The 25,972-nt window shown below is 39.6% G+C and overlaps 1 protein-coding gene across 1 annotated transcript; it reads right to left on the bottom strand.

Moving 5' to 3' along the window:
- Positions 1-1,630: 1,630 nt before the first annotated feature.
- On the bottom strand, positions 1,631-25,445 carry LOC139713684 (N-acetylglucosamine-1-phosphodiester alpha-N-acetylglucosaminidase-like). Its single transcript, XM_071625387.1, has 9 exons — positions 25,222-25,445; positions 13,675-14,157; positions 13,406-13,545; positions 7,771-7,879; positions 6,869-6,997; positions 5,581-5,783; positions 3,867-4,043; positions 2,848-2,982; positions 1,631-1,896 (listed from the first exon to the last, which is right to left on the bottom strand). The coding sequence occupies exons 1-9, from the start codon at positions 25,443-25,445 to the stop codon at positions 1,631-1,633; spliced, it is 1,866 nt and encodes a 621-aa protein (XP_071481488.1).
- Positions 25,446-25,972: the final 527 nt, after the last annotated feature.

The raw sequence follows: 25,972 nt of genomic DNA, 5'->3' as shown, positions 1-25,972 counted from the left end.
CATTAGGATACCTCAAAAGGTTTTGATAGTTACCCTGTCCACAAAATTCATTACAGACGGACGGAAGGACGGACGGACGGAAGGACGGACGGACGGACGGACGGACAACCCGAAAACATAATGCCTCCGGCACCACTTCGTGGCGGAGGCATAAAAATATGGACTGCTGTCTCAAGACACCAAGCAAACAATCTACGGACATTGTGACCTGAGCAGTGTACTAGTGAGGTTGTAATAAAAGAAAATGTTTTCTATAGATTATAATATTTGGGGCTGTTTCACAAATGAGCCATTTCCTCAGACAAATCTGTATTGATTAAGGGCCCTGAGCAGTACTGTCCTTCAGATATGGAGGCTGTCTATTGCCACATACTGCCACACCATGGATTTGAAAACGTTAACATGATGAATCAATTTGTTCACAGAAACTGCACAAAATGGTATAGCAAAGTTTTTTTTTTTTTTAAAGGATTTAAACTCTAGTGTGCTGGGAGATTAAAAGAATATGACATTGTCAACCTTCAACTTTGACTTGAGGTGAATGCTGATTTGCTTTTTAAATGTAATACTTATGATAATATGGTTTTCTTTATCCAGGGTAGCCATTATCATTACCTGAGCATTACCATTTATACATCTGGGTCAAGAAGGACATTGGTGGGTAAAATATCTTGTCGAAGGACGTAAGCACTGGGCTGGATTCAAACTCCAATTGAAAGTTGGGAGTCTTATCCACTACACCACAGTGCCCCATTGTGTAGCCACTGAGGAAGCGATGGATACCTATAAGCATACAACCAATGGCTCCCCTCCAAAGGACTAGATGGTGAAGAAAAATTGCGTCAATGAAAGGCACAACCACTGATGCCAGGACAACTTGAACTAAGGTCCTTTGAATTCATATGCCCAATGAGCCTATCCACTAAGCCATAGCAGATCCTACAATTCTATTTTGCAAACATATCTTAGGACATGTGTATGCACGTTTAGATGTAACCTGTTTAATTGCTGTTGTTTTTTAGGGGGAGGCGAATTCATCTTTGATTTCTACTCTGAAAAGCAACATATCACTATATCTGTATCGTGACAATAATCGATGCATTTTGAAATCAGTGTTGGTAAACATAAATTACACAAACACTCACAAACACCATCTGCACATTTCTTGCTTACAGTAATTCAGTCAAAGCTATCACCAGAGCACATTATAGCCAATACAATTCTAAAAAAAAAATGATTGTCCCCTTTTCTGAGTAACATATATCAAGGCACTTGAGGTATCTTCATAAACTGACAAAATATGAATGTACATAAAAGCATCCAAAGACACAAACACTCAAGACTCTTTTCATACAGATACCCAGCATAAACACAGCCTGAGATAAGAGTACTTCCTATACAAACTACCTGCTGTTGTACGAATAAACATACCTAATTGCTCCAGACACAGTACTACATTCTACTGAGCAAATAATCAATTATTATGAAGATAATCCAGTACTTTGATGTGATCCTGTAAGAGAGAAGAACTGTTGACCTTTACTTGGGCTGGTTGGCCATGCAACGTAGTGGCAAGTATGATATTTGGCTCAGGAAGGGTGGGGGTGGGGGTGGGGTCATGGGTCATGGGTCAGAGGTCATCATCGTCCTCATCGGTATAATCAACACTGTCCAGCTGGTGGTATGAGTGCTTCTCAAAATGGCGGCAGCACTGGCAGGGTGACGGTGAGCACCTGCAAGTACAGCGGAAGCACAGGCAGAGCAGATTGCACAGGATGCTGGCTGTTGCTACGGCCGTTGCTATGAGGAGAGCCACAGTCAGTTTGTCCTCACGGAGGGGCTGGAAGTGCACCAGATGCTGCCCTTCAAGAAACTGGCTGGCAAGACACTGTCCAACTAAGGAAAGATCAGACATAAGATGACTTCAATAGAGCACTGCATTACTACACTAAGAAGAGACAGTTCAGAGAGAGAGAGAGATATATATAAAAAGAGATTGGTAGATAAGTACATGGATGGTGAGACAGACAGGTACACAGAAAGGTAGATATGTAAGTAAACAAAGAGATAGGATGGACAGATAAATGGATGAATGGCAAATTTAAAGATAAATTAGTAAGTGATTGCTGAAGAGAGATATACTGTGTACAAGTGGAAGGATGGATGGTTGGCTGAATAGGTAGATACACAGATCAAAAGATGAAGAGTACAAAAATATAGCATAGAAATTATTCACTTCACATGAGGTCATCTTGCTAATTTGAAATTCTAGCATGCTGCTTTGAAAAAGCTTTTGATATTGTGCATAAGTCTACAGTGGCAAAGTATATTGTGCCTTTGGCCCAGAGGTCCTGGAAGCTCTAGGATTCCAGCAGATAGACTGTGCTGTAATTTAGCTTTACTGTTGAATACAGGAGCACAGTTAATGAGCTGAAATCCAAAGGACAAATAAAAAAAATCTTCCAGCCTCGTTCTAGTGGGTCTGAAAACAATCTTGAGTCATTTACAAGCTTCTTGTTTTCTGCATTTCATCAGTCATGGGCATGGCACTTAAAACATTGCAGCTTTTTTAGGATGCTGCATAGAAATTGTAACATGTTGCTGCAACAAGCTAAAAGCCTTTATAAAATGGGTTCAAGAATGTAGCCGATTAGAAGCGCTGATATGGATCATGTGGGGGAAGGCTTCGCCTCGTGCATGTTTCACAATTGTAAATACCCTCTAGTGCGCTGCATCTCCACTGAAATGCACTCTCACCCGTGTATTATTTATAAATTATAATCCACCATGGTATCAGATCAAATCTTAAATGTGAAGGAGGGCATGTTCCACCCGTAAGCCATGTACCTTTGAGCATGTCACCATAGTAGGTGTCGTTGAGTTGCAGGGAACAGGAGCCAGAGATGTGATGACAGGGACAAAGACCTTCCCCACAACGACACCTCTGTTTGCAGCCAGGGCCATGGTATCCCAACTGGCAGACTGTGAAATGGGGATGTAAATTGGGACATCAAGGTTTCAATCTATTCTAAATACACTGCATAATACTCTGGTACAGGCTGTGTATTATAAAGTCATTAAAGGACACTCAAATATTCGTAGAATCGCCATTCATGATGGACTCTACTGCACATGCCAACACAGACACACCCACAGAGAAGTTTATTCGAAAGAGATAGCAGTTAGTACTGAGAGATAAAAAGAATCATAAACACATAGAGCAAAATTAGACAAATTTCATAAAGAAAGAAAAACAGAGTCCAGTATGTTGAATGCATCACATATATTCTCACATAGTGGCATAAAATATGTTACGCAATCTCTAAAAAATACGCAGAAGTTCCTATAGCAGTATTAATTCTCAGTGAACTATTTTGCTAATGTTTGATTTACAAGTTGGGAATTGCATATTAAAGGGGATGGCTAGTATCTGATCAGTGGGAATCAGTGAGAACGCTGGGGGATGATTGTTCCAATCCTTGTGGGATTCATTTAAGAGTACATTATATATCTACTGTTGTGTGAAAATTATTTGCCTCAGAATGGTCTCATATTCAAGTAATGTGCAGTTTAATGTTTCCAGGTTAGCATGCCTGTACAGTGACGGGGCATTAAACTGTACATTATGAAGCAAATAATTCTCAAACAACAATAGATACATAATGTACTCTTAAATGAATCCCACAAGAATTGGAACAACCATCCCCCAGCATTCCCACTGATTCCCACTTATCAGTTACTCGCCATCCCCTTTAAACCTCTTGACAAATACTGAATACCTTTGTCTGAAAAAGTCCCCACAAGAACTACTAAGAGCTGTGAATGTGGCTAAAGATTAATCATAAAGAGTACAGTAGCCAGCAAACCTTTTTCACAGCGTTGTCCCTCATATCCTGGCAGGCAAGAGCACTCGCCACTAAAGTGGTCGCATGATCCTCCGTTTTCACAGCTGCAGTGATGGCTGCAGTCCTGGCCATACCAACCCCGGGGGCAAGTCGAGGCACAGTCTGGTGGCAAGTAGCCCACATCACAATGGCAACCGCCTGGAAACATTATATAAAACAGAAATATCACTGAAATTGGTTTCTACCCCTGCATAACACTTCTGCACTGGTATACTGCTGAGAATAATAAACAGTAACTTTACATATAATATCACAAATAATGACTATTGGTACAATATTGCCATGTACTTTCTGCTACTCTTGGAAATATGTTTTGCACAACTTACATCACAATCACCATGTCTGCCAAATTATGTCTGAATCACTCATGAACTGGAGAAGAATTTCAATCTGCAAATGCCGTTTCCTGATTATGGAGCCATACAGCACTTGTTACCATTGCAAAACACCTCCACTACTCTTAAAAATTTGTCTTTAACAGTTTTATATCACAGTTACTGTGCGTGCCAAATTTCTTCTGCCCTTTACACACACTCTTCACTTTCAATTCCAATAACTTTCGAAAGGGTGATGCTACAGCTTTGAAAGTTGGCATTAGTCATGGATAGAATGTGTTAATAGAGCATGCTCAATTTCAGGTTAATCTGGTAATCCCTTCCATGATTGCTGCTATGGAGTTTTAATTTTTAATTTTTAATTAATTAATTAATTTATTTATTATGATTATCTATTTTATTTTTTATTTATTTATTTATTTATTTTATTTATTTTTTTTTTTTTTTGGGGGGGGGTCCAATTCATTGCACAGAAAACAGCTTTGTAACATTAAAGGACAAGTTCACCTTCATAAACATAAGGATTGAGAGAATGTAGCAATATTAGTAGAACACATCATTGAAAGTTTGAGGAAAATCAGACAATCCGTTCAAAAGTTATGAATTTTTGAAGTTTTTGTGCAGTACCCGCTGGATGAGAAGACTACTGCAGTGTATGAATAACTTAGATGTCACATGCGTACAACAATATAAGGAAAATATAAAGAGAATTTCACAAAATTCCATCTTTTGAAAAAAGTACACATTCCCCTGACTCGTTACCGACAAATGTTATGGGTAATATTATTCCCTCTGCCTTTAGAAAGAGGCAAGTCAAGTGCACTTTTATTATGCCAAAAAAGTGAAAATATGTTGAATTTTCTTTTACATTTTCTTTATACTGTTGTACGCATATGACTCACAAGCTGTAGTAGTCTCCTCATCCAGCGGTTCCAACACAAAAATTTAAAAAATTCATAACTTTTGCATCGTTTGTGCAATTTTCCTCAAACTTTCACTGATGTGTTCTACTAATATTGTTGCATTTTCTCAGTCCTTATGTTTATGAAGGTGAACTTGTCCTTTAAGCGTGTGAATAGACCCAATACTTCCGAGCCTTTTCTCAGAACATACTTTTCCAGACTGTGCGTTCTTTCCTATATTACTTAAGATAGCTTAGGAGAGTCCATTTAAATTGAGTTGTAGCTTAGAGTCTGCTTTTTCAGAATCTGCCCTTAACTAAAAATCCAGAACCGGCGACTTTTTGTTGGGTTTGTGGTGCAATGTCACATATGCGAATTGGGTTAATTATTCTCAAGATACTATACTGACAGCACAACCACCAACTAGCATGCACATACCTCCAAGACATGATCCATGCATACTACAGTTTTGCACACCACACTGCAGCTGGTCACATGATGGGCCATGCCAGTTGTCATGGCAGCGGCACTCCCCTTCAATGCAGTCACCATGGCCACTGCAATCCCTGGGATTACACCTGGGCTCGTGAACGCACACAATGGTGGACACCTGTCGTGGACACCTGAAGGCCGCATCCTTGCTGAAAGAGGATATGACGACATGCTACGAGACATTAGAAGGTAGCTACCTCTGTGTATGTGTGTGTGTGCATGTGTGTATGTGTGTTTGTGTCAGAGACTCCAACTCTCCCGTTTTCGACGGGAGATCTCCCGCCGAAAACCCATTTGTGCAAAATCTTGCATTCTCCCGCTTATGATTTAATTTCTCCCGCCCTGGCTCTGTGTCTCCTGTTGGAAAGGATTTCTCATTTATTGCTATCGTATGTTGAAAAAAATAAGCCTTAGATAGCATCAGAGAGCATCTAGAACCCTGGGAATTTCGCGTTTCGCACACATCAACTTGGAATCTCCCGTTTGCTAGGAGTTTCAGGCGGGAGAATCTCCAGATCAGAAGGTGCTTTGGGTTGGAGTCTCTGTTGTGTGTATGTGTGATGTGCTCCCATGGACTGCTGCACAGCAGCAACCACTGTCTGTCATAGCATTCTCTGGATTTTGCCTATAGTGTAGCTAGAATGGCACTATTGTAACAGATACTGGTAGTCAACGACCCTGCTCACTCTCCCACTGATAACCAAAGGAAAACAATCTGGCTGAAATAGTCTGTTCTTTAAACATACATGTATTTAGTATTCATTACTGTTAAATAAGTCATGTATATTTCCTGTCCCTTGCATCTATATAATTATATAAATCCAAAGATCATTCAGAGTAGTGAATTCATTTTGAAAATGGAGATGATTACGTGAAGAAGCGCTCTTGTGAAATTTCTTTTCTGCATGAACCTGATCTATCAAGAAATAACATTAGTGATTAGACACATGTTTATCAATAATCAGTGTCAGTTTATTTCAATCCACGTACATCCAATTATCTATTTACTGTGACTTACGCACATGTCAAAACAAACAGACAAACTTGAACGACACAGAGCAACATGATGTTAGAGAGGAGACGATATGCAAAATTTGACAGGGCAATTATCCCTGTCATTTTTTGATGCAACACTTCTGATTTACCGTATATGAGAAATCATGGTGACGCATAGCATGTAATATGCACTAACTTAAATGTACCATGTTTCAGGCCATAAGTGAGACAGACATACCAGTGATCTGAGGGACTGTTGACAAGGGTGCCATTGACGACAAAGGTTGCCGAGCCCCCTCCATCTAGATTGATGGCGTTCTTTACCCCATGCGACAGCAGCCAGCTCGCAAAGTACGAAAGAGAAGACCTGACAATGAGGGAAATCAGATTTCAAATTGGCCAGGGTAATTATTTTGCATGTATTGTGTGTACCCTCATTACAATCACATCATTTCTAAAATGGGTTTCTAGATCACAGTGCAAGGAGTAACACAGGTATGAAGGGTGGAATTGAGGATCATCGGCAAGACAAAGCTTGAAATATCTACGTAGCTGATGATGAGTGATAAGGGGTCAATGCTTCAAGGGAGTGGTGATCATGATGAGACAAAGAAAACAACATTGGATCTTCTTCTTCTCCTTCTCCTTCTCCTTCTCCTCCTCCTCCTCTTTTTTGTCTTCTCCTTCTTTTTCATATGGTAACTACTGCTAGTCACCTGAGGCAAACTACAATGGGTCAGCATCATTCGCCGGTTTTCTAGGAACACCGGATGATGAAGATGTATCAAAGATGACAGAAACAAGATGACATTTAAAACAGAAGGTAACGATAATGATACGGAGGATGTGTATAATTGTTGGAGAGAGAGCAAGGCTGGACTGTGAAGATGATGGAAAGGAAGACATTAACTCGTTGAGGATGGACTGATTTTGCTACACACGCATTTCCCATAGACACCTGCCCGAGTATACTTGGGACTCGTCCTCAACGGGTTAAAGATAATCATAATAATGATGAAGATGAAAAGATGAGAAGGGGCAAAGAAAATAACCATCATGAGAGTGATGGGGCAGATCACTATATATCATGAAAGATGGCAATGACCATAATAAAAAAAAACACATAGCAGTAAATCTTACCCTCTCACACCACTTTGTCCATCAATTTCAGCTATGACGATACGTCCTTCATCATCACTACCCACTGCAACACGGGCTGATAACATGTCAAAGAACCTGCTCACGGTACCTTCAAAAATCACAACATACAGACTAATTTTCATATTTCTTTTACTTATCCTGACACACGCAAATATAAACTTTTAATGACACCAGTCACAATCAAGTAATAGCCATGATCAGGCAATTTCCATATGCACAAAATAAGGTACTCCCCCCTTTTTTTTTCTTATATACTGGTATAGACAGTGAAAAGAAACATATTATGTTGCAAATAAAAATGATAAAGCATCAACTAAAGGGCTACAAAAGGCCAGAAATCCACCAAAATAGAGCAATCGCACACCACTGCGTCAAATTTTCCCTAACTGGTGTAGAATCCACTAAATCCTGGATCTAGACAGTGATCCAAAGAGCTCACAAAATTTTTTAAATTGATCTCCCATTAAAATTCCAATTTTCACTCTGCCTCTCGTTGCTCACAGATAAACAAAATATTAACTAGATCTCGTGCATGAGATATGATTTAGGGAAATTTAGAGTGGCAATTTTGAGATACCACATTCACAAAATATGGCAGAAAGAAAGGAGAATAAAGAAAAACTAGAAATGTCCCTATGGCGACTGGTATGCCTCCGCCATAATGCATGATTCTCCTGATAGGTCTATATAGTACATGTGGACAATGTGTGATTACATTTTCACAAAATCGGCAAAATATCAAAATAACATGTTTGTCACAAATGTGTTGAATGTTCATCTTCCTTGACCTAGGTTTAATAGGATGAATAGGAGAGCATGCGTCTGGGTATTTAAGGACTTTGACTTGACTTTGACCCTTTCATAAGTTTGTGCATTGAGTAATTTTCAAGGTATGGAGAAAAAGTGCAATTTCTGTATTGAATTGTAAATTGTTACCATTTTCATCTGGCCTTTGACCCTAAAATTCATAAGAGAGTCACTGTCAGGCAGGATATGCATAAATATGCACTAAGTTTCAAGATAACTTGAGCCACTTCCGAGATATGGAGGAAGAAGTAAGTTCAGCACTCTCACTTGATCTTTTTGACCTTTTGACCTTTTTTGGTTTTTGGGAAAAAAATGTGTTGCCCTTGACCTTTGACCCCTGACCTTCAACCCCATGAACCCCAAATTCCCTAGATAATCACTGCCAGTCAGTACATGCATATATACTATGTTTCATGAAGATACCTTGAACAATTTCCAAGATACGGAGAAAAAAGTGAAATTTTAACATTTTTACTTTACCTTTTGACCTCTGACCTTTGACCTCATGACCCCAAACTTTCACCAGAGAATCTTAATTGGGTAATACATGTTCTATTGATGTATACACTAAGTTTCAAGAAAATATCTTCAGGCATTGCATAGATATGGGGGGGGGGGAAGTGAAAATTTAAGCATTTGACCTTGAACTTTTGACCTTTTACCTTGAGCATGTGCACCCAAAAGTTGATAGGCACATCTTCACCCCCTAATACACATACATGCCAAGTTTCATTAGGATACCTCAAAATGTTTTTTAGTTACGCTGTCCACAAAATTCATTATGGACGGATGGAAGGACGGACGGATGGAAGGACGGACGGAAGGACAGACAACCCGAAAAAATAATGCCTCCAGCACCACTTCGTGGCGGAGGCATAGAAATAAGAAACTGAACAAACACAATAGGTGATAAGCTGGTATCATATCACCTAAAAAGTACTAGGTCATGCAAATGTAATGACGAGTATAGTACACATATCATACAAAGTGTGACACATGGATGACATCTTTTTTATGCCTCCGCCACGAAGTGGTGCCGGAGGCATTGGCCTGAATTCACGAAGGTGGTCTAAATCTAAACCATGGTTTATGTATATTTCTTCTGCATAGATATGATTGACAGATTACATGTATACGCTAACAGGCATCCAGTGAAAAAACGTGCATTGATGCGCGCATGTATTGGTATGCCTATCTAACACTTATTTTAGACCATGGTCTAAATTTGTACCATGGTCTAACTCTAAGTTTAAACCACCTTCGTGAATTCAGGCCATTATGTTTTCGGGTTGTTCGTCCGTCCGTCCGTCCATCCGTCTGTCCTTCCCTCCGTCTGTAATGAATTTTGTGGACAGCGTAACTAAAAAGCCTTTTGAGGTATCCTAATGAAACTTGGCATGTATGTGTATTAGGGGGTGAAGTTATGCCTATCAACTTTTGGGTGCACATGCTCAAGGTCAAAGGTCAAAAGGTCAAGGTCAAATACGTAAAATTTCACTATTTCCACCATATCTATGCAATGCCTGAAGATATTTTCTTGAAACTTAGTGTATACATGTATTACCCAATTAAAATCCTATGGTGAAAGTTTGGGGTCATGAGGTCAAAGGTCAAAAGGTGAAGTAAAATATTAAAACTTCGCTTTTTTTTCTGTACCTTGGAAATTGTTCAAGGTATCTTCATTTAACATAGTACTGACTGGCAGTGATTATCTAGAGAATTTAGGGCTCATGGGGTCAAAGGTCAGGGGTCAAAGGTCAAGGGCAACACTTCAAAATTTTACTATTTCACTCATGTTTGTGCAATGCCAGCAGGATTTTTTTTTTTTTTACACTTGGTGTATGCATGTATATTGTATAACCTAGTAGAGATTCTCTGGAAACTTTCTTTTTTTTTTCTTTTTTTCTTTGTTTGCCTCAAAGGTCAAAAGGTCAAAGATCAAGGGAACATGCTCAATGAACTTTTTCCTCCATATCTCGGAAGTGGCTCAAGTTATCTTGAAACTTACTACATATTTATGCATGTACTGCCTGACAGTGATTACCCTATGAATTTTTAGGGTCAAAGGCCAGATGAAAATGGTAACAATATACTTTTCAATACAGAAATTGCACTTTTTCTCCATACCTTGAAAATTACTCTGAAATGCATAAACTTATGAATGGGTCAAAGTCAAGTTAAAGTCCTTAAATCCCCAAATACATGCTGTCCTATTCATCCAATTAAACCTAGGTCAAGGAAGGTGAACATTCAACACATTTGTGACAAACTTGTCATTTTGATATTTTGCCAATTTTGTGAAAACGTAATCACACATTGTCCAAATGTACTATAGACCTATTAGGAGAATCATTCATTATGGCAGAGCATACCAGTCGCCTTAGCGACATTTCTAGTTTTTAATTTACAATGCAGTATGTTGACTCTTGATCATATGTATTCTCACTAGTCTTACATTACCCTCTTCCCATTAAGGCAACTTGCAAGGTGCTTGTCAACATAATTGACCTGGACAATTGTTTCTACGATGCTGTGTGTTTAATCCATGATCACAGACGTTTCTACCAGACATCAAGCACTTGTAATAAAAGCAACTGCAAAATACTTAAAGGAACTCACTAGCTGTTAAGACAGTAATTCAAGAATCACATTCCAAATCATCAATCAGGATCCACAGTTCACAAGCAATCTTCAATTGTCACACAACAATTTTTCAAATGTCTTGATGAAAGTGGGTCATGGTGGCAGTTCCATAGTGAACAATTTAGATGCAAAGTACTAGGTGTTTCAAAAAACATTTCCCACTTTTGATAATTCATAGTTCAAATAATGCCTCCGGCACCACTTCGTGGCGGAGGCATAAAAACTATTCATCCGATAAAACTGTAATTGATATGAGTAATAGCTGAATAGTGTACAATTTTGTTGGAGGTGATTTGAATGTGAAAGCATAAATCAGTTTCATTAAATCTAAGATTGATTTTGAAGTAAGGTTTCAGATTTTGGTCAAATTTTAACCCTCTGTACAAAAATTGAACTTTGCACAGGAACCAATGATGTGTATGTGAGTGTGTGCTGACAATGGCCCTGAACAATGGACATGCCTGAACCACCTGTTGACTAGGCGTCAGTCTCGCGCTCCCAGGCACATGAATGCTTAATCAATAATTCATGTGGATTGCCCTGGGCACTGCTAGTCTGGATTTATGCACGGTAAAGGGTAAAGTGCATGCACATGGAAAAAGTAAGCACATTAGTCCATGGGCCAAGACCCGAAAAATGGGTTGTTGGTACCATCTGAGGTGGTGCAACCTTTTTGGTGTCATTTTGTTTGTCGGGCATATGCTTATCAAGCTATGATAGCATTTCTAAATGAGTAGCTTAGTCATAAAAAATTATTTTTAAACCAATTTGGTCTCATTTTTATATCCCTATACTTCTGAATCGAAACTAACCGCTATACAAAGAAGAGCACTGTCTTCCTGTATGTCCACAGGTGTTCTGTTGTAAACGCGGTGCGCTTAGTCTTTATTCAAGGCATCGAAGGGAATATCCAAAGGGTTATGATGTCCACAGCTGTCACGCGGTGCGCTTAGTCTTTATCTAGACCAATGTACCGTTATCATCTAAAGTTCCTCATAAAAGGGATTATCTATACTGTTTTTATACTACCCTATCAAGAAATAACCAAAAATCACTCTGTTCATTTACAATGTTATTCATTATAATGTATCGTAGTGTACCGGTAAATTGTTTTTGCATTATCTTATATTGTTGGATGGAAATAAAGCGACATTGGCGTGGTATTAGCGTTTTCACTGGAGCATTGTCGCCGGAAAATGATAAATAATTGAAAAATACGGTAAAATTCACGAGGAATTGCTTTTGTTGTTGTTGTTGTTTCTAGATAAAAGGATATACACTGTATCATACGCTTTGGATATTCAATTCGCCGTCTAGAGTAAAGACTAAGCACTGTGGATATCATAACCTTTGGATATTCCCTTCGCTGCCTTGAATAAAGACTAAGCGCACCGCGTTTACAACAGAACACCTGTGAACATACCATAGAGCTGGAACATACAGAAGACAGTGCTCTTCTTTGTATAGCGGTTAGTTTCGATTCAGAAGTATAGGGATATAACGAGATTAAATTGGTTTAAAAATCATTTATTATGACTAAGCTACTCATTTGGAAATGCTATCATAGCTTGATAAGCATATCTATGCCCGACAAACAAACTGACACCAAAAAGGTTTTGCCACCTCAGATGGTACCAATATCTGGCCTGGCCCATGGACTACATGTTTCCATGTGCTTGCAAACACCACATTTCAGAATGAATAAAGTCTAGCTGTGATAGTGGAATTTCTCATGAATAAATAATGAAGCATTCAAACCCTGGCCATTGTTTAGGACCATTGTCAGGGTGTTAACCACATACTCTCATACACACCCATTGACCCCTGTGCAAAGTGAAAGTTTGTACAGAGGGTTGAAAATAAAGCAAAATCTGGAACCTAACTGTGAAATTAATCATGGATTTCATGAAACTAATTTATGCTTTCATATTTAAACCACCTCCAAAAAATTGTACACTATTCAGCTGTCATTCATATTAATGACAGTATTATCTGATATATAGTTTTTTAAATCAAGAGTGGGAAATATTTTTTGAAACACCTAGTATATTGAAAATACCGGTAAATTTCATAGAAAGTGGAAAGACAATGAATGACAACTAACTACCACTGCAAATACTTCTACTATTTGGTGGGAAGGAACTTAGAAGATATCATTTCTAACCCGACTCCTCCACCTCATCACATTCTGCTTTGCGACTCTCCTCCACGTAGATCTCCCCATCTCGAATCAGCCAGCCAACGCCTCCAACGAGCTGAATAAATGGGTTCTCTTCTTGCAGTACATCTTGCTCTGACAAATATCTGGAAGATAGAGAACAGAGGATAAAATGCCAGTAATCTTCTCCTCTACTCACGTCGAACAACATGCTGAGTCGACACTGTTTGCTGACTACGAGTGGCATCATAGCATGTTTCTGATGGCACACTCACCCAAACACAAGAGTCCCATCTTTCCTGATGCCAAAATGAGCATTTTGCAGTCCTCCGCTTGTCTGGACCAGTCTTCCCTGGCTCACCACGTTACCATAGCAATCCCCCTGCCTGGTGTTGAAGAAGCCTGCATTGACAGCAAGCAGGCAGTCCTCTTGTTTGGCTGACATGGCCACAGTCGCACGGAGCTTGTTGGTGCAGCCACCAGATTCAAATGGCTCCAACACCGAGACAGTATGCATGGGACTGTTGACCCATGCAATGCGGCCAGGGACTCGCTGACCAATGGGAAAGTCGTCGTAGAAGTGCTTAAGAGTTGTTATGGGGTATTGCACGTTGGTTGAGTTCCTACCGTGAGATTTCTGTGCATGGTGAGTGACATTGCCATACACGATTGGTTGGCACTCTCGTATTTGCCGGTGGGAGCGAGGTGAGCCGTGTTGTCCAGGGGGGTAAGGCGTCAATACATCATCATCAGAGAAACTGTAGTGACAAGCATTTAGTGAAAATGGAATGAAATGTTTGTGGAAATTATAACCACTCAAGGTCAAGAATGGATTTCTTTGCCACTAATGCAAGCTGATAATCAAGATAAGAGTTCACTCTGCTAGCATGGAAGACCCAGCAGTATCTATTGTGAAAATTGTCAATAAGTTTTTTATATTGTCAATCAGGAGCTTCACACCTTCTCAAAAAAACAAAAACAAAATAAAGTTGATTCATTCGTGATTCCAAAAAGGAGAGTATAGAATTAATTACAGCACAGATACAGTATTTGTATATCATCAATGGATACAAAGATGACTTCGTCTTGTAAATTTCATGAATATGTATTGCTTGTGGTTTTGTTCGTTCTGAAAAATTAAAACTTCTATGCAGCAACATTGAGATCACATCACTCAAGGAGTCAAAATGATAATTTCAAATTCAAGAACCCCCATGACAACTGACACAACTCTATCAAACTTATACATGACATACTTTTACAAATGGGGTAGACTAGCTGGTTTATAAAATTCCATTTTCTTTCTTGAACTACATATGTGACCGTGCACCTCAAAACGAACATAAAGTCGCACACACTGATTTTGCGTGAGGACTGAAAATAAGTGAAATGGGTCAACCTAGCCGAACTTAACTTTTTCATATTTTCTGAAAGAGCAGGTCTTCTTTTGTATTATGCTAAAATTTGGTATCATAAAACGGGCAGGAAAGTGTGTTTTTTGAGCAGTTTATCTCGAACATTTTTGGTAGAATAGTGTGATTAGGTGTGTCTTTAGAATCCCTTTTTCATTTCTGAAAAACCTTGTCCACACTCTTCACTTTCAACTCTAATAACTTTTGAAAGGATAGAGCTACTGCTTTGAAAGCTGGCATTAATTATGGACAAAATGTGTTAATGAGGCATGCTTAATTTCAGTTTAATCTGATAATCCCTTCATTGTTGTTACTCTGGTGGTTTACTTCCTGTTTTTTGTCCCATTCATCGCACAGCCAGCACGGTTTGGTAAAGATTAACTCTTAACGGGCCATGGTCGCCGAACGGTGACATTAGCGACTAAGAAGAGCGAGAAAAGCATTGATCATTTAAATTCTTGTGGTACCGTAATGTGTTACACCAAACAACTGCCAATGATATGTACTGGTAGCTGATTAGCATAGCCATCGTTTCCATTAAAAATATGAACATGCTTACATTGGAAAATTTTGAGTAAATACACAATTTTTCAGCTAGATGATTTTTTTTTTTCGCAGCGGGAAAATCCGCAATGGGCACACCCTCTGCGAGATGTGCATGGATCAAAAGTCTTATAGGTAAACCACGCGTGCGTATGCTATTGAATTTGCGTGTATTGTCTATGCGGTTCCACTCGCATTGTTTCGCTTGAATGCTGTCCTGCGGGAAGCTGCTTTGATTTTGTCCCTCAAAGAGCGTCAGCTTTCATTCGTCGGTCAAGTCTTTCATCCTTTTGTTTTGGTGAATGTCACTAATCGTCCCCACTCTAACATAGGAATTGCGCGCGGACAAAGGCCTGCCGATTTCAATAGAGTACGCCCCCCCCCCCCCCCCCCCCCCCCCCCCCTGCCCGGGACAATTACTTTAGTTTCAAATACAGGATCTGGGACTAAAGGACTCAGATTTGGGAATGAATTGCTGAGGCAGAAAGAGAAATTGCTAAGACAAAATAAACTGCTAGTATCTTTGGAATCATACAATTCTAGAAGGCAATTTTGTTATCATTTGAAAGAGGAGCTGTTGCTCTAAAACTTTCTCACAGAGTCAAGGGAGCGTTCCATTGAAGAAAAAGCACAACTGACTCTTTTTTTTCCTTACTACACAAAATTTTCTAATAATTTTTTTGATGTATCAATTATTTCTGCAATATTTCAGGTTCAGATAGATATTGTGGCAAACTGACTGCATGACACGAAAGAACATACATTTCTTGATATATGTTGTGTAGAACTCAATTCAAAACAGTCAATACCGGTAGTTTCAGAGATATGGCGGTTTTAAATTTCATTGTCAGTCCAGTTTCGAAACGTTCTGGCGTTAGGTAAAAACCTCTGGCACGTTAGGGGTTTTGGGCCTGGCACATTAAGAGTTAAGCGCTTAAATAGACACTGTACTTGAGAGCCTCTTTTCTCAGTTCACACTCTTCCTGAGTTTGTGCTTTCTTTCCAATATTTAGATAGGTTAGGAGAGTCCATTCGATTTGAGTTATACATTGTTTGTTTGATAGATACTTTATTTTCTGCAAATCAATATACATAAGTTACATAATCATGAAAATGCAGGAAATATACAAAGTAAATTCAACGCAAAGTTGTTTGACTTGCATAAACCACGATACATATTAAGTACATAATCATGAACATGTAGGACATATGTAAAGTAAATTTAACACAGTCTTTTGACTTGCATAAACAACGATATGAAAGAAATTTAATATACAGTATGCATGTCTATGCAGCAGTGATTCAATAAGAATAACATTTATAGTTAAGAAACGATTATGCAGAGGGCCGCCATTATAAGCATTGCTTGAAAAGATGGCCGGCCCGAGGAAAAGATAAGGACGTACTAAATTCGTAACAATATAAATTCTGCTGCGAAGGTAGCAGGGGAAAATAAACTCTGGTGTGTGATGGTGGTGGTGGTGAATGTGTGTGCAGGTGCTTGAGGGTGCACAATAGCAGATAGGCTGGAATTTAGAATAGTGAAATTGGTTTACTGAAAGAGGGGACGATATGCGCTGTTGCTATCAGGAGACCAACATTAGTTATATAATTTATTTGTTTTTAGTTCATATTTGAAATATACTGTAATAAAATGTACCGTAAAGTTCTGTGTATAAGACGCACCCGTGTATAAGACGCACCCCTACTTTCGGACCTAAAATAAAAAAAAAATAAAAAAACACGAAAATTTCCACGCAAATATTGCGTGTGTCATATATATTATTTCAGCTCAAAATTTCCCTAGAATGCAGCATGTATTTGCTCTATTTTTCATTTCCTTTTATACTTTCTTTTACGGTATTCATCGAACATCGGCAAAATATGAAAGACGCAAAATGCGAGACTTGTCTCGGTACTCACTTGCTACTGTTTTGCCTTTCAATCGTGGTACATGTATCATCGTACTCATGAGTGTACAGTACGATCTTTGCTATCATACATAGGGTGTCTCGCATATTGATGCATGTCAGACTGGAAGGTTCATTACGAAAAATAAGAAAAACATCAACAAGTGTAGCAGAAGGATCGTACGGCGAGACGTACAATGCGTATGGTAATTACACTCACTGTTGTTTCGCCCGGAGGGATTACCAGTAACATGTGTGTCTCTTGTACCATGCTTGTATGCGCAGTGCATAATTTCAGCACACGCACACAGAGAGCAATGGACTTGCACACACAGCGCGCAACGGGCAAGTACGCTCCGATCCGATCGCTGTGTGCACGCGAGTCCATTTGCGAGAGCCTCTGCAGCTGCTGCCTTTGCAAAAGGCTTGCTAGCTAGCTAGCTAGCTACAGTGTAGCTGTGCGATATGCTACTGTATCCTGGCCTCGTGAAGAGCAAACGAAAGCCATGGATATGCATGCATGCTTCACACATCATTCACATTAAGGTGACATAGTGTCGATCCTACTCCGTATTTTACAGCTTTTGTCTATGGCCATATTGATACTAGTACATCGATAAGTTTTACGATATCGGTAATTTAGTGGCATTATCGTGAAATTTGTCACCAGTGACAAATTTCCACAGCCGGACAACTTCTCCTTTGACAGCTCGCGTATTGCGCTCTGCAAGAAAGTGACTCGCACAATCGCAGTTGATCGGTACGGTGGGGGTCGCGTCGCGTGCGATCAACGATTGGCAACCTTTCAAATCGCTCGTTCGTTGCGTGATCTCAAGCACGCGATTACGTGTGTATTCAAGTTGTCGACCGTTGCGCGATCTCATTTCAAGTCAACTGTTACGTGATGTCTGTCTCCACCACTTTTCGTAGTGAATAAATCGTACCAGTTACTGAGTCCATCAAACCCCACTTTTCCCTTCTCTTCAAGATCACTGGGCCACTTTTAGAATATTGCTATCCCATGTGCACATAATAGGCGAATCACAATTAATATACAACACGATTTGATATAGATCACCAGCCCATGCTCCTTGCATCAAAATATCCCATACACGGTGACAAATTCCACTACAAATTGTATCAGTACTATAGAAAAATTCCTTGACCTTCTAAGACTAAATAAGTCGTGGATTGTTTCGCGATTTATCCATGGTGGATAGGAAGCATCTTAATATAGGGACTTTATCACCACCACTTTCCTACTGAACCTATTGTAATTAACACGTTTATTCCTATCAACCCCACTTTCCCCTCCTCTTCAAGACCACTCTGCCACTTTCAGAATGTCTCCTATCCAACATAAACGAATCAGAGAAGGAAACTCCCTATATACTGATCGTGGAATTTGTCACCACCACTTTCCTACCAAACCTATCGTAATTAACCTGTTTATTCCATCAACCCCACTTTTCCCTTCTCTTCAAGACCACTCTGCCACTTTCAGAATGTTATCCTATCCAACATATATACGAATCACAGTAGGAAACTCTCTATATACTGATCGTGGAATTTGTCACCAGCCCGTGTTAACTGGCGTCCAAATCCCATAGGCGGTGACAAATTCCACGATTAGTATAACTAATCGTGGAATTTGTCACCAGCCCGTGCTCACTGTGTTGCGTTCCTATAGGCGGTGACAGATTCCGCGATAGGCCCTTAACTCTCGACCAAACTCTAGTGTCGTTGAGTTTGTCACCATGTTCGGCCACTCCTGAACTAAATAAATCGTAATTAACCTGTTTATTCCATCAACCCCACTTTTCCCTTCTCTTCAAGACCACTCTGCCACTTTCAGAATGTCTCCTATCCAACATAAATGAATCAGAGAAGGAAACTCTCTATATACTGATCGTGGAATTTGTCACCACCACTTTCCTACTAAATAAAGCGTAATTAACCTGTTTCTTCCATCAACCCCACTTTTCCCTTCTCTTCAAGACCACTCTGCCACTTTCAGAATGTTATCCTATCCAACATATATACGAATCACAATAGGAAACTCTCTATATACTGATCGTGGAATTTGTCACCAGCCCGTGTTAACTGGCGTCCAAATCCCATAGGCGGTGACAAATTCCACGATTAGTATAACTAATCGTGGAATTTGTCACCAGCCCGTGCTCACTGTGTTGCGTTCCTATAGGCGGTGACAGATTCCGCGATAGGCCTTAACTCTCGACCAAACTCTAGTGTCGTTGAGCTTGTCACCATATTCGGCCACTCCTGAACTAAATAAATCGTAATTAACCTGTTTATTCCATCAACCCCACTTTTCCCTTCTCTTCAAGACCACTCTGCCACTTTCAGAATGTCTCCTATCCAACATAAATGGATCAGAGAAGGAAACTCTCTATATACTGATCGTGGAATTTGTCACCACCACTTTCCTACTAAATAAAGCGTAATTAACCTGTTTCTTCCATCAACCCTACTTTTCCCTTCTCTTCAAGACCACTCTGCCACTTTCAGAATGTTATCCTATCCAACATATACGAATCACAGTAGGAAACTCTCTCTATATACTGATCGTGGAATTTGTCACCAGCCCGTGTTAACTGGTCCCCAAATCCCATAGGCGGTGATAAATTCCACGATTAGTATAACTAATCGTGGAATTTGTCACCAGCCCGTGCTCACTGTGTTGCGTTCCTATAGGCGGTGACAGATTCCGCGATAGGCCCTTCAAAACATAAATGAATCAGAGTAGGAAACTTTCTATATACTAATCGTGGAATTTGTCACCATCACTTTCCTACTAAATAAAGCGTAATTAACCTGTTTCTTCCATCAACCCCACTTTTCCCTTCTCTTCAAGACCACTCTGCCACTTTCAGAATGTCTCCTATCCAACATAAATGAATCAGAGAAGGAAACTCTCTATATACTGATCGTGGAATTTGTCACCAGCCCGTGTTAACAGCAGCTAAAATCCCATAGATGGTGACAAATTCCACGATCAATATATAGAGAGTTTGCCGAGAGTTTCCTATATACTGATCGTGGAATTTGTCACCACCACTTTCCTACCAAACCTATCGTAATTAACCTGTTTCTTCCATCAACCCCACTTTTCCCTTCTCTTCAAGACCACTCTGCCACTTTCAGAATGTTATCCTATCCAACATATATACGAATCACAGTAGAAAACTCTCTATATACTGATCGTGGAATTTTTCACCAGCCCGTGTTAACTGGCACCCAAATCCCGTAGGCGGTGACAAATTCCACGATTAGTATAACTAATCGTGGAATTTGTCACTAGCCCGTGTTTACTGTATGGCGTTCCTATAGGCGGTGTCAGATTCCGCGACTCTCGGTAAACTTGCTGCTCGTGGAATTTGTCATCAAACCATTACCGAACTAAATAAATCGTAACTAACCTGTGTATTTTCCATCAATCCCACTTTTCCTTTCAAGACCACTCTGCCACTAAGAATGTTATCTTATCCAACATGAATAAATATAGGTCACAATTCACGATTTATTTAGTGTAAGGAGACTTGGTAAACTCTCTATATACTGTTCGTGGAATTTGTCACCAGCCCGTGTTAACAGCAGCTAAAATCCCATAGGTGGTGACAAATTCCACGATCAGTATATAGAGAGTTTGCAGAGGGTTTCCTATATACTGATCGTGGAATTTGTCACCACCTATGGGATTTTGGCTACAATTAACACGGGCTGGTGACAAACTCCACGATCAGTATATAGAGAGTTTCTTATGAAAATTATCATTTATGTTACAAGTTAAAGTGTCTGAGCATTCATCGTCCCGCCAGGAGATAGTGTATCAATAGGGAGATGCGTGGTGGAAATCTGTCACCGCTTGCCTCTCGTGTGAGGAGAGCAAGCTGCATGCTTCGCACGCACCGAACAATAGCTTTCATTCAAAATCACGGAAGCGTGCAAGCGGTCTGATATTCGGGTACGTGTTAGAAGATGTCACCAGTGACAGAAAACACGATATGGCCAATTTAGTAATGATACCTGCACATCGCGTATTTCAGCTACTAGGTTGGCTGTTGGTAGCTTGGTAGACGTACATCGGTAGCTACAGCTGTTGTCTATGGCAAGATTGATACATCGTTACTACACAAGGCCGATGTAAGTTTATCCCGTATTTACAGCTGTTGTGTGTGTCCAGATTGAAAGATCGCTCAGTTATCCGTAAGTTTTAGTGATTGCTTATATACCCTCCGAACGTCGATGGGCATACATGGCCCCAAGTTGACCTTATAAAAATTGGGTGTACGTGACAGATTTTATTCCGTGATTCAACTGTACCCGTGTATAAGACGCACCCCGGATTTTCTATGTTTTCCGAGGAAACAAGGAAAAGTAGAAATTACGCGGTGCGTAATATATGTCCCCGCCGGAAGTAGCATTTAGTAGCAAAATGTACAATATAGGTAAAAAGATGAAGGTCAAAGGTCAAAGAAGTCAAAGGTCAAAATTCTATGTAGAAGTTTTGAAGCCCTCACCTAGTGCCATCACATAAAGCAAACAGAATCGAAATCGGGTTAGAAATGGCGGAGTAGCATTTTGTAGCCAATGTACAATATAGGTAAAAAAATCAAGGTCAAAGGTCAAAGAAGTCAAAGGTCCAAATTCTGTGTAGAAGTTTTGAAGCCCTCACCTAGTGCCATCACTTAAAGCAAACGGAATTGAAATCGGGTTACAAATGGCAAAGGAGTAGCATTTTGTAGCAAAATGTACAATATAGGTCAAAAATCAAGGTCGAAGGTCAAAGAAGTCAAAGGTCAAAATTCTGTGTAGAAGTTTTGAAGCCCTCACCTAGTGCCATCACTTAAAGCAAACGGAATCAAAATCGGGTTAGAAATGGCGAAGGAGTAGCATTTTGTAGGCAATGTACAATATAGGTCAAAAATCAAGGTCAAAGTTCAAAGAAGTCAAAGGTCAAAATTCTGTTTAGAAGTTTTGAAGCCCTCACCTAGTGCCATCACTTAAAGCAAACGGAATTGAAATCGAGTTACAAATGGCGAAGGAGTAGCATTTTGTAGCAAAATGTACAATAAAGGTCAAAAATCAAGGTCAAAGGTCAAAGAAGTCAAAGGTCAAAATTCTGTGTAGAAGTTTTGAAGCCCTCACCTAGTGCCATCATATAAAGCAAACGGAATCAAAATCGGGTTAGAAATGGCGAAGGAGTAGCATTTTGAAGCAAAATGTACAATATAGGTCAAAGGTCAAGGTCAAAGGTCACAATTGAAATTCTGTATAGAAGTTTCAAAGCTCCCATGTAGTGCTATCATATAAAGCAAACAGAATCAAATCGGGTTAGAAATGGCGAAGGAGTAGCATTTTGAACATTTTGATCACACACGGACGCACACACGGACGGACACACGGACGGACGGACGGACGGACACACGGACACACGGACACACACACGTACGGAGCCCGTTTCATAGTCCCCTGCTCGAACTCGTTCGGCGGGGACAAAAATAGTGCGTCTTATACACGGAACTTTACAGTACTTCTTTAAGTTTGCTTTAAATGAAAACAAGGAGGCAAACTGTTTCAACTCCTCAGGAAGAGTGTTCCATGTATCCGGACCTTGATGTCTAATCGACTTTTGAGCAAGTAAAAGCTTCGGATTACTTAAGTGAAAATCATGGGAACGACGGGTAGGGTATGAGTGAATATGGTCATTGGTTACTAGGGTATTATGAAAAAATGGTAATGCATTTCGAGTGTGTTTAAATACATAAATATGGCAGTTAGGTATAAATGTATATCATGGGCCTTCAAAGTTTTTAGGCGATAAAATATGGGGTCAGTGTGAGCCAAAAAATGTGAATGTGTGCATATACAAAGAGCCTTTTTCTGGAGAAGAAAAATTGTGTTCAATTTTGTTTTGCTACTGTTGCCCCATACAATATTACAGTACATTACATATGGTAAAAATAAAGTGTTGTATAACATAATTAAAGTTTGATCATTAATTAAATATTTTATTCTTCTTAAAACACCAGTTGCTTTAGATATTGCTGTTGTAATATTCTGAACATGAGTATTCCAAGTTAGATTGCTATCTAGGGTTACTCCTAGGAACTTGGTTGAATGTTTCTCAGCAATGTTTATATCATCAATAAAAATACTTTGAGGAAGGGTGGGTTGGGATTGCAACGTATGAAAGTGTATAAAACATGTCTTATCAATATTCAATGAAAGCTTATTACTTCTAAACCACTTCGAGATGTTGCTTAATTCCATATTTAATGTGTCAACCAGTGTTACAATGTCCTTGTGGGAATAAAAAACATTGGTGTTGTCTGCAAATAAGATGAAATTTAAACGAGGAGAGGAGTTGATAATATCATTGATATAAATCAAAAAGAGTAGGGGCCCAAGGATAGATCCCTGAGGGACACCGCATGACACATTAGAATATGTTGAGTGAGTGGATTTAAATACAACATATTGTTTTCGATGACTTAGATAACTTCTGAACCACGACATAGTAATCCCTCTCACACCATAGTTATGTAATTTTTCAAGTAAAATATCATGATCAATAGTGTCAAACGCTTTACTAAGGTCCATAAAAACTCCAATTATGTGCTCCTTTTTAGAAAGCGCATCAATAATATTATCAACAGATTTAATTATAGCATAATCGGTTGAAAATCCTTTCCGAAAACCAAACTGATTCGCATTTAATATTTCATTTTCAATCATGAACGAGTGGAGACGCTTGTAAACTACTTTTTCTAAAATTTTCGATATTGCAGGTAACAATGAAATGGGTCTATAATTTTTCACCATTAAGGGATCTTCTCTCTTATGAATGGGGATAACTTTGGCCGTTTTGAAGGAGTCTGGATAATTTCCGTTGAGTAGGGATAGATTGAATATATGGGTGAGAGGGGCTGCTAGGGGGTAAATTATTTTTTTCAACAAATTCACACTTAAATTATCAGACCCACAGGATTTACTACATTTCAAAAATCGAACAGTATCAATAATTTCTGATTCATTAATTGGAGTAAAAAACAAAGAACTTTGATTACTTTCAAATAAATAATCTTTATAATTCTTTGTATCATTTGTAGGAATAGATGCTGCTAAAGAAGGACCAACATTAACAACATTAACAAAAAATTTTTAAAAAATATATATAAAAATATAATGATTTACATCATTTTAAAGCTTAAAGTCTGCTCTTTCAGAATATGGTCGTAACTAAAAATTCTTGTCTGGCGACTTTTTGTTTGTTTTGTGGTGCAGGGTCACATATAGGCCCTACATGTATGACAAAAATGACACACTGCGAGCAGTGTACTAGAGTAGTAGAGAATACAGAGAATGATATGGACACTGCCTGATTCTACATTACAAATCACTGAAGTCCATGGCCACCCACGGCTCTCTCAAAAACAAAAAACAAAAACAAAAACAAACAAACAAAACATGGCTACCACTAGATTCGACCAGGGGAGCGTTTCATCAACGAGTTCGTCAGAGGTTTTCACCAACAAATTTGCTATCAGCCAATCAGACGCAAGGATTTCAGTAGCTTTTAACAGTTGTCAGTGTAAATCACTGACAAAAAGTTTCATGAAACGGTCCCCAGGGGGGCACTTCATGAAGCATTTTGGTCGGATATTTTTCTGACAAACTGTTACAAGCTACTAAAATCCTTGCATCTGATTGCATTGCCCGAACTAGCCCGACCAGACGCTGTAAGTACGCTGACGCGACGTACCTACGTACAGCGACTGGGCTGTGTATAGTTATGCCCGAACAAACAATCTATTGTCCTACTGACGTATTGTAAGAGGGAGGGTGACAATTCTTTTGGAAACCCCATCATCTCTCCTCAATTATCAAACAACAATAACAACATATGCTTAACATACTCCTGGGTTTAACTCACGGCATACTACTACTAGCACACGTGGTAGAACATATCAAGCCAATCAAAATGACCACAACTGGACCCCAGCATGACAGCGGAGAAGTTCCAGTGTGCTCCACCAGCGTTGTTTGAAGAGGGCCGAGTCCCAACATCTCGCCGCTAGTAGCATGCCACGCCGCGCATCTCCATAGCCGACTCTCTAGTGTCCACTGACTCTTCGACACGTTTCTGACACCAAGCATGCGCTCAATCTGAATCCGCGAAGTACTGTTGAATTGTGCACGAGAGTAATTTGTCCGAGATCAGGGCATGGCATGAAAAGGTGTAATGTCACACTACACTAGTACTTTGCCGACCATTACTGAGTCGGAGTACCAGTAAGTTGCATATTGCAGCAATGCAGGTAGACGCCGCCGCGAGCATAACCCGCCATGTACATAAAAGGATGCATGATAATATTGATGTCCAACGTCGTCTCGATCCCAACGTGCTTTCATGAGGAAGATCAAGGACAGCGAGGATAAGTGTCATGTGATTTGATCAAGTCAGGTGATTCCCTACGCACGCTTCATTGCATTCGCGTCCTCTTGTGACAGTCGGCTAGCGCCAACCGTGTTGCCATTACAGTTTCCATTCGCCACACACACCGCACCCGGACGACTACGACGAAGAACCGTTACATGTTTTCTTTATTTTGTTCTCTTTTTTTTTCTCCAGAAATTTGTATACCCAAAGCACTGGTGCAACAAAAACAACATCGACAAGTTCC

The sequence above is a fragment of the Diadema antillarum genome, unplaced genomic scaffold (assembly GCF_040938485.1).
Source record: "Diadema antillarum isolate AM-2024a unplaced genomic scaffold, OU_Dant_1.0 seq00002031_RagTag, whole genome shotgun sequence".
Classification (NCBI taxonomy): Eukaryota; Metazoa; Echinodermata; class Echinoidea; order Diadematoida; family Diadematidae; genus Diadema; species Diadema antillarum.
This window is presented reverse-complemented; position numbering and strand designations above follow the sequence as displayed.